Source organism: Capra hircus, chromosome 4 (assembly GCF_001704415.2).
Source record: "Capra hircus breed San Clemente chromosome 4, ASM170441v1, whole genome shotgun sequence".
In the NCBI taxonomy this organism is placed as follows: domain Eukaryota; kingdom Metazoa; phylum Chordata; class Mammalia; order Artiodactyla; family Bovidae; genus Capra; species Capra hircus.
Window position 1 is genome coordinate 111190617 of NC_030811.1, and position 14012 is coordinate 111204628.

At 37.6% G+C, this 14012-nt stretch overlaps 1 protein-coding gene across 3 annotated transcripts in view; it reads right to left on the reverse strand.

The window, feature by feature from the left end:
* Nucleotides 1-14012, reverse strand: part of AKAP9 (A-kinase anchoring protein 9) — a 171666-nt gene that overhangs the window by 42495 nt on the left and 115159 nt on the right. For all 3 annotated transcript variants that reach the window (XM_013963121.2, XM_013963119.2, XM_013963118.2), the window contains one exon: nt 429-591. In XM_013963121.2, the coding sequence (XP_013818575.2) occupies nt 429-591 (163 nt within the window). The remainder of the gene's footprint in view (nt 1-428; nt 592-14012) is intronic.

Sequence of the window (14012 nt, forward strand, 5' to 3'; positions counted from 1 at the left end):
AAGCCTGTCACCCACAATAGCATGGTACAATATAAATAGCACGGGGCTTCAGAGGCTTAAATCCTGGAATCAGCATTTAAAGGTGACTTCGAACAATTTATTAGTATCTCTGTTCCAGTTCCCTCATCTTTAAATGAAAAGAGCTGTCTTAGGATGGTGGGATTATGGTAACAACTCACTATCATTCACTTTTGTATTTTCTGAAATTTTAAATACTTTCATATAATTCTATTAAGTACTTTTATAATTAAAAACTATATGTAGTTTTAAAAGCTGCTTAGAGGAATTTTGAAGACAAGCTACAACTATTTTTCAATGGTCATTTGAAATTAAAAGTAGATTGCTGGTTTCCAAACTTGGCTTGCACCAAAATCTATTTTTAGACTTGAAATTTCTCCATCCTCAATAGCCAACAGCAGGGCACTCACCCTCAGCCTTACTGAGCTCCACAGCCAGCTGCTCTCTGGCCCTGGACTCCTCATGAAGGCGCTCTCGCAGCTCTTCTTGGCATTTGAGGGACTCAGTCACTTCTTGTTTCTGTCTAAATGACTCACGCATCAATTCTGTCTGCGTAACTTTTGCATGTTCCAGCTAAAAAAAGAGGGAAAGCATACACGAAGGAAGACAAAGTGTTAAGAATATCAGTGCCATTCTCCATGAAAGCTTTAAAAAATTTTTTTAATGAAAATAAAGATATACTGTTGAACTGTAGTCATTTAATATTTCTAGTGCATGCTAATATTAGTAGATAGCACAATTCCGTAGATACTTTAGCTGTGCACAAGAGATGTATAAAGAGATGTATTCCAACTTTACTGAACAGAAATAATTGCTTCTTACTGCTAGCACCTGCTTTCTCTGTTTTTACTGAAACAACTATAAGGGGGAAAACTGAGCTCAAATGTTTCTAGTACTTAATATCAACATTACTAAATTGAAAAAAATTTACCACAGAATTTAAAAATGTACCATAGAAAATAGATTTTAGAGTTACTAAACAAGGCTTCTGGTGGTAACTTTTTGTTTTTGGATAAATCAGTATCCAACCAGCGTGTAACTAGCCTTGTTTTAAATATCATTCATAACTTATTACTTGAAAATAATATGAACATACATTTAAGAGTCATAATTGAAAATTAAAAACATTTTAATCACAAAATATTTTCTAAAATATCCCTAGTAATATGCTGTTATCTCAACAAAGATAAAAATTCATATATATACATTTTTACTTTTGACTGGCAAAAGATTACTTTCCTCTAATGTGGATAACCAGTACATATTAATTTTTAATATTAAAGTGATCATAACATATGAACTATTTATGTACAGCATGCTTCTGCACTTATAGTCAGAGTCAATATTTTAAAAATAAATCAACTGCTTCCACATGTAATTTTTTTCTGTACATTATAAAATGGCTGCCTGGTAAATATATGAATCTCTAAGAGTTCACAGCTTGAACTAACTAGGATATGAGGTTTTTCCTCCTTCAAATTTACTATACAAATACCATACACTTACAACAAAATAAATACTTTCTTTAGAAAAAATTTTAAAGTTTGCTTCTATATTCTATCTCTTGGTATAAAATTTCATTAAGATGCATTTAAATATTACTGTAAAGCCTACAAGAAATATCAGTAACTTCAGTTTTACAAAGCAAAACAAAAAAGTTGGCTGGGACTCAAATACAGTAGATCCAGCAAACAAATGCCATTTATTACAGCAGAGAGCACCAACACCTTACTGGAATAAGAGATTCCTTCAAATATTTACGTAAACATTTTAAATGTTAAAAAAATCTCTTCTATCTAGGTAAGGTACAGTTTATTCCTAATATTTATGTAATACCTATACCTAATAATGTGAAATATATAAAGATATCATATTCAGTATTTTTGAACAATTTTAAAACTACATTAAAAGTACTTATAAACAATTGGTAAATATTTTGTCACTCTAACATGTAAAAGCTTCAGGGGAGGTAATGAAACTATTCTGAAAGCATCTGAAATATAAGGGAGTATATCGCTAAAGCCATGAAAGTCACTAAAAGGGCTGAATAACTTGGAGTAAATCATTCACAACATTTAAAAGTCAAATGAACCTGAAAGATTAACTATGCTAAATACTCTTAACACTGTTCACAATATACATTTCACATAAAAAGCAGGAAAAGGTATTTTCTCACAGGATTAGTAGACATATTAAATATAAGTTCCTTGGGCAGTTAGCAAAAAAACTGAAATTAGAACCCAGGAATTCTTTTTTAGTTTCTGGAACTAGAGCCAATATGCCAAACGACTGGCTCGATGACAATTCACTTAGCTATTTTAGGTGTGAGAATGCCCATTCCCTCAAACACAACCAGCCTGCTTTTACTAAAGCCTGGCATCACAAACACAGAGAAGTCAGATTCTAAGGACAAGCAGGATCTTTTCAAATAGCTTGTCTGGTGTGGCAGAACTGAAATATTATCTCATTTAGCTTTATGGAATTAAACACATTGCCAAGTTGGGGCTTGTGATGAAATTTTGCCCTTCAATACATTAATCATTACAGGTGAATGAACCAAACAGGAAAACAAGATTCTATTCCATTTACCCTTACCAAAGACATTTAAAGTTCATTTCTCATTATAGCTTTTTTCACTAAATATATAAAAAACTGACAGCATAAAACTATAAAAAAACCAAATTTTTATACTTACTGAATAAGGAGGGGTAGGGAGGGAAATTTTAGAAATAAGCTTTAATATGTGTCCATTTCTTTTATGAATAATATGAAAAATAGAAGTATTAATAATTACTGAGTTATTTTCATCCAAATGTTCACACAGAGGAAAAGGATGTGGTAATGGTACACGGGATTCAACCTCATAGATGTCTTCATCTTGTTCCTCCAACCACGAGTCACTAAGTTTGACAGTTGCCAAATAGGTCTTATACGAATCCATTCTAGAAGTTATAGCTGCAAGTTTTCCTTATTTGCTTTACCAGTTTTCTACTACACTAAAAAGTTCTGTTTACTTTATAAAGATATACCATAGCAATATGAAAATTTTTCTTTAGCACTATCAAATAAACATAAAAATTAATTCATACAACTGAACAACAAAAGAAAAAAAACCCACAAATAAGAAAAATTAGGTCCCCACCAGTCTTCAGCAAAACAAAACAAAGAAACCAGAAGAAAACAAAAACAAAAAAACAAAACTAAAAGCAAGTAAACATGTTTTTAATTAGAATAATGGCTAAAATGTTGAAGAAAGAATGAAAATATAAATATTTAATTAGCTAAGCAATAAAACTGCTCTCGCTATCAAATATGTCTGTGGAAGTAAAAGCCTTCCAAGTAAAACCTGGCAGGGAAAGTCAAGTTTGAAGTCTCCATAGCAGCAGTCTTAAGAATCGCAGTTGCAACATTATTTCCCTTGTTCTTGCTGCTTCATTCAATGCTCTTCTGAACTGAGCTATTCAAATAGCCTCTCATGCTGAGCCAAAGGATTCTAGCCAGTGTCCCCTGAGGAAAGGTCAGAACACAGGGTGTGGTTTAATGTCTGTACCTATAGGTACACTGACAGGTGGAATCTGAATTAACACACCCACAAAAAAGCCTGCCTAACAGGATCCAAGGTCCACGTCAGAGCTCTGAAAAGGATATTTAGATAAGTTTATAATACTTCTAAGATAAGCCAGTGTTTTTCCATTCCATTAAAACATGTTTTAATTTAAAAATGTAAACTCAAGAAGGTCTGAATCCACATTATCAATCAGTTCTTCAACTATACCCAATAACTGTAACTCTTTGTGGAAAACTAAGTATTTCCTTTTGATATTTCCTTAAAATAATACCCATTCTTTTGAGCAGTCATTAAAACTAAATATAGATGGTTCGGTTATAACCTATTTCTACACTGAATTATTTACAGAGTAGTTGTTAAGGAAAAAAAACAAACCCTCTTTTTAAAAGCTGCACTGTATAATATACAATAGCTGATAACTATACCACTTAACCCACACTATGAACTCTGACTAAGATTTAACAGCACAAGTTGTATATAGTGGCCCTCTGGTACCTTCAGAAACCTCGACAATAGTTAATAAGCCAGTTACTCGGAATTTTTTTTTTAATTTAAATTTATTTCTTTTAATTGGAGGCTAATTACTTTACAATACTGTATTGCTTTTGCCATACATCAAAAGCTGAACAACATGAAAGTTGTTTTAAATAAATGAAAACTCTTTCACTATGGTGACTTCTCTCTCCCCAGTAACTAAATATCCTTAACTCACAAAACCTTATCTGCTATGGGAAAATCCCACACTAAACCAAGTCTACCAACAAAAACCCATTTTTATAGCCACTGTGACTACACAAAATATCTTCAGAGGAGTCAATACCCAAACCCTTCACAGTTCGTTAATAATTAGGAGAAAATGACATTTTTTACAGAAAGCTCAGAACCTATAGCAATATGGTTTGGGCTGGGGGAGGAGCACTGCAGTCTACAATTCCAGACAGTTCAGTTCACTCACTCAGGCTTGTCCACTCTTTGCGACCCATGAACCACAGCACGCCAGGCCTCCCTGTCCGAACCAACTCCCAGAGTCCACCAAAACCCATATCCATTGAGTCGGTGATGTCATCCAACTATCTCATCCCCTGTCATCCCTTTCTCTTCCTGCCCTCAGTCTTTGCCAACATCAGGGTCTTTCAAATGAGTCAGCTCCTCACATCAGGTGGCCAAAGTATTGGAGTTTCAGCCTCAACATCAATGTCTTACCAATGAACACCCAGGACTGATGTCCTTTAGGATGGACTGGTTGGATCTCCCTGCAGTCCAAGGGACTCTCAAGAGTCTTCTCCAGCACCACAGTTCAAAAGCATCAATTCTTCAGCACTCAGCTTTCTTTATAGCCCAACTCTCACATCCATACATGACTGCTGGAAAAACCATAGTCTCGACTAGACAGACCTTTGTTGGCAAAGTAATGTCTCTGTTTTTTAATATTCTGTCTAGGTTGGTCATAACTTTCCTTCCAAGGAGCAAGCGTCTTTTAATTTCATGGCTGCAGTCACCATCTGCAGTGATTTCTGAGCCCAGAAAAATAAAGTCTGACACTGTTTCCACTGTTTCCCCATCTATTTCCCATGAAGTGATGGGAACAGATGCCATGATCTTCATTTTCTGAATGTTGAGCTTTAAGCCAACTTTTTCACTCTCCTCTTTTACTTTCATCAAGAGGCTTTTTAGCTCCTCTTCACTTTCTGCCATAAGGGTGGTGTCATCTGCATATCTGAGGTTATTGATATTTCTCCCGGCAATCTTGATTCCAGCTTGTGCTTCATCCAGCCCAGCATTTCTCATGATGTACTCTGCATAGAAGTTAAATAAGCAGGGTGACAATATACAACCTTGATGTACTTCTTTTCCTATTTGGAACCAGTCTGTTGTTCCATGTCCAGTTCTAACTTGCTTCCTGACCTATATACAGGTTTCTCAAGAGGCAGGTCAGGTGGTCTGGTATTCCCATCTCTTTCAAAACTTTCCACAGTTTGTTGTGATCCACACAGTCAAAGGCTTTGGCATAGTCAACAAAGCAGAAAGAGATGTTTTTTTGGAATTCTCTTCCTTTTTCGATGATCCAGCAGATGTTGGCAATTTGATCTCTGTTTTTTTTTTTGCCTTTCCTAAAACCAGTTTGAACATCTGGAATTCACATATTGCTGAAGCCTGGCTTGGAGAATTTTGAGCATTACTTTACTAGCATGTGAGATGAGTGCAACTGTGTGGTAGTTTGAGCATTCTTTGGCATTGCCTTTCTTTGGGATTGGAATGAAAACGGACCTTTTCCAGTCCTGTGGCCACTGCTGAGTTTTCCAAATTTGCTGGCATATTGAGTGCAGCACTTTCACAGTATCATCTTTCAGGATTTGAAATAGCTCAACTGGAATTCCATCACCTCCATTAACTTTGTTCATAGTGATGCTTCCTAAGGCTCACTTGACTTCACATTCCAAGATGTCTGGCTCTAGGTGAGTGATTATGTGGGTTGTGAGGATCTTTTTTGTAGTTTTTCTATGTATTCTTGCCACCTCTTCTTAATATCTTCTGCTTCTGTTAGGTCCATACCATTCCTGCCCTTTATTGAGCCCATCTTTGCATGAAATGTTCCCTTGGTATCTCTAATTTTCTTGAAGAGATCTTTAGTCTTTTCCATTCTAGTGTTTTCCTCTATTTCTTTGCACTGCTTACGGAGGAAGGCTTTCTTATCTCTCCTTGCTATTCTTTGGAACTCTGCATTCAAATGGGTATATCTTTCCTTTTCTCCTTTGCTTTTCGCTTCTCTTCTTTTCACAGCTATTTGTAAGGCCTCCTCACACAGCCATTTTGCTTTTTTCCATTTCTTTTCCTTGGGGATGGTCTTGATTCCTGTCTCGTGTACAATGTCACAAACCTCCATCCATAGTTTATCAGGCACTCTATCTATCAGATCTAGTCCCTTAAATCTATTTCTCACTTTCACTGTATAGTCATAAGGGATTTGATATAGATCATACCTGAATGGTCTAGTGGTTTTCTCCATTTTCTTCAATTTCAGTCTGAATTTGGCAATAAGGAGTTCATGATCTGAGCCACAGTCAGCTCCCGGTCTTATTTTTGCTGAGTGAATAGAGCTTCTCCATCTTCGGCCACAAAGTGTATAATCAATCTGATTTTGGTGTCGACCATCTGGTGATGTCCACGTGTAGAGTCTTCTCTTTTCTTGTTGGAAGAGGGTGTTTGTTATGACCAGTCTGTTCTCTTGGCAGAACTGTATTAGGCTTTGCCCTGCTTTATTCTGTACTCGACGGCCAAATTTGCCTGTTACTCCAGGTGTTTCTTGACTTCCTACTTTTGCATTCCAGTCCCCTATAATGAAAAGGACATCTTTTTTGGGTGTTAGTTCTAGAAGGTCTTGTAAGTCTTCTTAGAACTGTGCAACTTCAGCTTCTTCAGTGTTACTGGTCGGTCTATGCCCCAAGTGACCAATTCCAGACAAGGTAATGACAAATCCCTATTTATTATGACTTCTTATATGAGGGTTCCAATAAGTTTTGAGAAGACACCTTAACGGGCAGATAACTCTGACTTTCTTGGGGTTCAGCAGTTACAAAATCATCAATATCCTAGATTTTCAGCTTTATGAACTGGCTGGATCCTTGCTCAGCATTTTAAACACCTTTCAAAACACTCTTTCTCAGCTCTTTCTGCAAATTACAGTTTACTTTGATAATCTGGCCCAATTTCTCTTATTTGAAGCAAAAACAAAAAACAAAAAACAAAACAACAACAACCCTGAAAGTAAGACATATCCTTTTATAAATAGAAATATTTAGGTCAATGCAAGAACTAACTACAAAGAAAAAAGAGAAAAGCTAGGAGAAAAAAACCTCAAAAAAGCAGCAGATTAGGATGACTTAGAATGGGGCAAACAGCCCTCACAACAAGAGTACATTAACTGATGGCATAATTCATGTCAGTACGGTGACCCTGAAATAAAATAATTCACATAACAGTATGTTTGTAAGAGAGTGCCAAACAGCTCTTCCCCAAACGCATATTAATGGATGGTATATTACATATATTGATGTTCAGACAGGTTACTTGAATTGGAATAATTCAAATAATATATTCTTTTTCTTGAAATTTTAGAAAGCACAAAACACCTTTTGCAATCAAAAACAGTTCAAATAATTTCAATCTTTAAGAGCCCACCCTTTTAATTTTCTAGACTAGCTCATTATTTCCTGGTTTCAGGTAATCAGGATTTGCAATATAGGTTTGAAGGCTATTAATTTGTGGAACAGAGTTATGTTTAGCTTTACTTTAATTGTACAACATCAAGCCATTTAACTTTTTTCCCCAGAAATATTTCCCTCCACTTGTAAAACACTTCTGTTGCTCTCCTTTGTATTTATTTTATTTTTCTAAGTTATTTAAGAGAGGCTAAGTCCTGGCTACAATACCCTGACAGAGCCCTGACTGATGCTGATAAAATACACAACAGGAGCAACACCTAACAGCGAATGTATTTCAACACTTTAGTACAGCTTATGTTTAAGACATAACAAAATGACAAAACAAAATCTTAACAGTACTACTGTTTCATCCTCAGAAAAAGGCTCCTTTTTGGAGAAAATATAGAAACATGTACCTTAAGTTCCATCTTCTAAAAATGATTATTTATAAATTCATGAGAGTTGCCTATAATAAAAATCTTTCTTCGGTAGTAAACCCCTCATTCATTGTTTTCTTCTAACACTAAAAGGAATCTCTTGGTAAATAATCTCCTACAGCTCTAAACTACCTCTGGATTCTAGAAAACTTTAATTGCTAAAAGACTATTTCCACAGAACAGACTGATTGCTATTTGTACTTGACCCAAAAATCAAGAATCTGAAACCACAGTCTCACAGATAACTTTTCTGCAGAACCACAAAGAGACTACTAAATAAAGACCAGGTTAAAGAGATTAACTTTCTACCGGCTTGAGAGTAATCTCTCAGCACGTTTACTCCTAGCCCAACAAAAGCTACCCCAACCTGGGACCTCCCTGGTGGTCCACTGGTTAAGACTCCATGCTCCCAAAGCAGAGGGCGCTGGTTCAATCCTGGTCAAGGAACTAAGATCCCATATGCTGCACAGCATGGCCAAAACCTAAAACCAAACAAGACTACACTTTAAGACAAATGCTTAAAAAGCAAAAACAAAGTTATCCTAACCAATAGGAACTATAATAGGCTGAATATTAGCCTGAATATACGTATGGTAGCCTGTCTCGGCAAAAGAGAAGTGAAATCCATCCCAGAAAATGTATTATATGGATTTGGACATACCATGGGGCAAATCACTTGTGAAATCTAATACATAAAGTAAAACGTTCCTCACAGATACTATGAAATCAGACTATAAAGGCAGATATCCTGATACTTCATAAGGAAAATGATTACTTATTATTTTATTAAAGCAAGATACATCCATGGAACCTAAGTGAAAGTGAAAATGTTAGTTACTCAGGTATATCCAACTCTTTGCAACTCCATGAACTGTAGACTGCCAGCCTCCTCTGTCCATGGGATTCTCCAGGCAAGAACACTGGAGTGGGTTGCCATGCCCTCCTCCAGGGGATCTTCCCAACCCAGGGACTGAACCCAGGTCTCGCGCATTGCAGGTGGATTCTTTACTGTCTGAGCCACCTGGGAAGTCCATGAAACCTAGTGCACCCTCCAAACTTCAAGCTAAGTATAAGGCTTAATTACGATTTTCCAATAAAGTTATATAAAACCAAGCCAGTTTAAAAAGAAAAAAAAGAACGAACGGACCTTGAATATTTGAAAATATTTACTTATACTACCGGGTGTTTTCATTGAAACTCCTCCCCAACTCCAAACAAAAGCCCACAATCCCAGACAATAATCTCTCTATCCATCCTAAAGGCAGTTTAATCCCTCTGACCCAAAGGTCGTATGTTCCCCTTGTGTTCTGGATTCCATCCTCTCCCAGCCCAAGGATCTGGGTTCATAAGGCCCATCCCCTACAACCTGCACATTCTACATTTCCACGGCTACTCAGTATAAACATTGAACCGTAAAAAAACCATCCTGCCCCTTTCAACTGTTCTGTTTTCTTCACAGCCAGATGTCATGAAATTGCTGTCTCTATTTCTTCACTCCATTTCTGTAACTGTCTGAACTGTGAATTCCTCCTCTATCAACTCCACAAAACTGTTCTCATGAAGGTCACTGATGACACCTATACTGAAATATCCAATGGACACTAAATTCTCAGCCTTCATTACCTTTCCATGGTATCTGACATTTACAGAAAATCACTCCTCACCTGGCTTTTAAGACACTATTCTCTAAAAACAAAACAAAACAAGGACATTATTCTCTTGATTTTCCTTGCTCATTCTCTCAATCTCTTCTGTAGATTGATATACCTTTATTCCCTTTTAAATCTCAGCACTCTACCAGCACAAAAATTTAGTTCTCTATGCTCTTCAAAACCATAATTTCAAATGTCTTTAAAAGTGACGCCAACTTCTAATCTAGTCTCCCGAACTCTAGACTCTAGAGAGTATCTTTTCCCTCTATGCACTCTAAAGCTGCACTCATTCTTCATTCCTTTAGTATCACCCATCTCAGTAAATGAAATATACCAATAACAGCTGGTCAAGGATCTACATGTGGTTTCTTTCCTCTTCCATTCCTTATCCCCCACATGCAAAGTCACACCAATTTCTATCAAACTCAACTTCCTGCAAGTCTTGAAATCACTTCCCTCTTGCCCTACCTTCATTTCTACCCTCTTCACTTGGAGTATTTTAAGAGTCTCCTGTTTCTGCACATTCAGCATCTCTCCTCACTCTTTTCCAGCCCATCTATCCACCACATTGCTACCAGAGGAAATCCCTGTAAGAAAACAAATTGCAGAGTATCTTCTACCAAAAATATTTCAGTTTTTCATCACACTTTTCAGCATAAACTTAAAACTTTTCAACTCAGCCCTCAAGGGACACTGTGCTGACCACTGTAAGCCTCCTACACTCTGATGCCCACATTCCATCCTGGGTGTTCTTAACACAAAATGACCCACTATCCTCAAACACATGTTGGCTTATGCCAACATGCGATGCCCTTGACACATTTTCTTTTTGACCTATCCACTTAGTTTCTACTACTAAGTCTTTTTCTTAAAAGACTCATTTTCCCTTGAATTACGATTTCACCTTCATTACTTCATGCAAAAAATGGGCTCAATAAAGGACAGAAATGGTATGGACCTAACAGGAGCAGAAGATATTAAGAAGAGGTGGCAAGAATACACAGAAAAACTGTACAAAAGAGATCTTCACGACACAGACAATCACCATGGTGTGATCACTCACATAGAGCCAGACATCTTGGAATGTGAAGTCAAGTGGGCCTTAGAAGGCATCACTACGAACAAAGCTAGTGGAGGTGATGGAATTCCAGTTAAGCTATTTCAAAACCTGAAAGATGATGCTGTGAAAGTGCTACACTCAATATGCCAGCAAATTTGGAAAACTCAGCAGTGGCCACAGGACTGGAAAAGGTCCGTTTTCATTCCAATCCCAAAGAAAGGCAATGCCAAAGAATGCTCAAACTACCACACAATTGCACTCATCTCACACGCTAGTAAAGTAATGTTCAAAATTCTCCAAGGCAGGCTTCAGCAATACGTGAACCGTGAATTCCAGATGTTCAAGCTGGTATTAGAAAAGGCAGAGGAACCAGAGATCAAATTGCCAACATCTGCTGGATCATGGAAAAAGCAAGAGAGTTCCAGAAAAACATCTCTTTCTGCTTTGTTGACTATGCCAAAGCCTTTGACTGTGTGGATCACAACAAACTATGGAAAATTCTTCAAGAGATGGGAATACCAGACCACCTGACCTGCTTCTTGAGAAACCTGTATGCAGCTCAGGAAGCAACAGTTAGAACTGGACATGGAAAAACAGACTGGTTCCAAATAGGAAAAGAAGTACGTCAAGGTTGTATATTGTCACCCTGCTTATTTAACTTCTATGCGGAGCACATCATGAGAAACACTGGGCTGGATGAAGCACAAGCTGGAATCAAGATTGCTGGGAGAAATATCAATAACCAACCTCAGATATGCAGATGACACCACTCTTATGGCAGAAAGTAAAGAAGAATTAAAGAGCCTCTTGATGAAAGTGAAAGAGAAGAGTGAAAAAGTTGGCTTAAAGCTCAACATTCAGAAAACTAAGATCATGGCATCTGTTCCCATCACTTCACGGGAAATAGATGGAGAAACAGTGGAAACAGTGTCAGACTTTATTTTTCTGGGCTCAGAAATCACTGCAGATGGTGACTGCAGCCATGAAATTAAAAGGTGCTTTACTCCTTGGAAGGAAAGTTATGACCAACGTAGATAGCATATTCAAAAGCAGAGACATTACTTTGCCAACAAAGGTCTGTCTAGTCAAGGCTATGGTTTTTCCAGTGGTCATGTATGGATGTAAGAGTTGGACTATAAAGAAAGCTGAGCTCTGAAGAACTGATGCTTTTGAACTGTGGTGCTGGAGAAGACTCTTGAGAGTCCTTTGGACTGCAAGGAGATCCAACTAGTCCATCCTAAAGGACATCAGTCTTGGGTGTTCATTGGAAAGACTGATGTTGAAGCTGAAACTCCAATACTTTGGCCACCTGTTGCAAAGAGCTGACTCATTGGAAAAGACCCTGATGTTGGGAAACATTGAGGGCTGAAGGAGAAGGGCATAACAGAGGATGAGATGGTTGGATGGCATCACCGACTCAATGGACATGAGTTTTGGCAAACTCCAGGAGTTGGTGATGGACAGGGCATGCTGCGGTTCATGGGGTTGCAAGGAGTCGGACACGACTGAGCGACTGAATTGACTGACTGGCTGACTTCACTAAAATTGCTCTTGTCAAGTAAGCAAGGAGCTCCCCTCAACCACCTGCATTAGATTTTAGAATCCACTCCTCCGGGTGAAAGTTCACCTGTCAGCATTAACTGACAGAATGATTCACTCCTTTCATTTCCAAAGGTCAAAAAAGTGCCAGTCAAGAGCAAGGTCTCTGAAGTCAGTCTGCCTGGCTTCAATTTCTAACTGACACCCACGTTATAAGCCTGGGCAAGTTCTCTGGTTTCTAAGCTTCTGCCCTGCACCCCTCCATCCCCTCAGTCTCTATTTAACAAGGTGGTCAAAGTGATCCTTTTGAAAAATATAAGTTAGATCAGTTACCGAAAAAACATCTAATGACTCAAAGCTGGAAACAATCTGTATGTCCTCTGGATAAACAAAGTGGTTCATACTCCTTGGCTCTCAAAAGAAACAAACTATTAAGACACGTTGATGCATCCTACATGCAATTTGTTAAGACAATGAAAGCAGACCCAAAGAATGCGTAATGCATGATTTCATTTATGACACTCTGGAAAACGCAAAGCTATAGGGACAGAACGTAGCTAATAGTTGTCAAGCGCAGGAGGTGGAGGAGGGGCTGCCTGAAAAAGAATGGAGGAGCACCAGGGAACTTTGTGGAGATGGAACTAGTTTGCATAATGTTTGTGGTGATAGTTACGTAACTCTACGCATCTGTCACAACCAAAAGAACTGTACACACAAAATGAAATTTACTGTATGTAAAATTAAAAAAAAATTAGCCAAAGTGTCAGGGAACCCAAAATGGAATAAAAACTGTAACAAATGATCATAATTGTATTAAAATGGATAACAAACCTACACTTCAGGGGTAGGGAGAAAAGATTTAACTTAAAATACTCCGAAAAATAGTACTTTCTTTACTGTAAGGCTAAAGACAAAAAAAGTCAATCAGTTCAGTTCAGTCACTCAGTCATGTCTGACTCTTTGTGACCTCATGGACTGCAGCACACCAGGCTTCCTGTCTATCACTGACTTCCGGAGCTTGCTCAAACTCATGTCTGTTGAGTTGGTGATGCCATCCAACCATCTTATCAAAAAAAGTACTATACATAAATTTTGTACTCTAGTTAGTAAAACTGTGTTTCCCAGGGGTATAGGTTAGCAACTGTAAAATTACTTTATGGGTATATATGGGTATGAAATTACTTTATGGGTATATATGGTTAACAAATAAGTAAAACTACTATAGATCATGAGAGCCTGGTCTCTCATCTTTGGAGAACAAAGTTACAAAGGAAAGGGGAAAGGCTAGAAAGAATGCTGTGGTAGTAGTGGTACTAGTTGGGAACTGGAGGTATCAGAATGAACTTATACTTTTATTATACATACAAACAGATACAGAGAAGAAACAGAGGCAAACTCTTTTTCAAACTGTCTGCTGAGAGGACCATGACACCTTACTAACAATAAGCACATAGAGCACCCAGGTCTTGGTTTCAAAGTATCATCCTCTAATAACGGGAACGTCTAATAAAATAAAACTTCCTTGGAGAAGGGGCT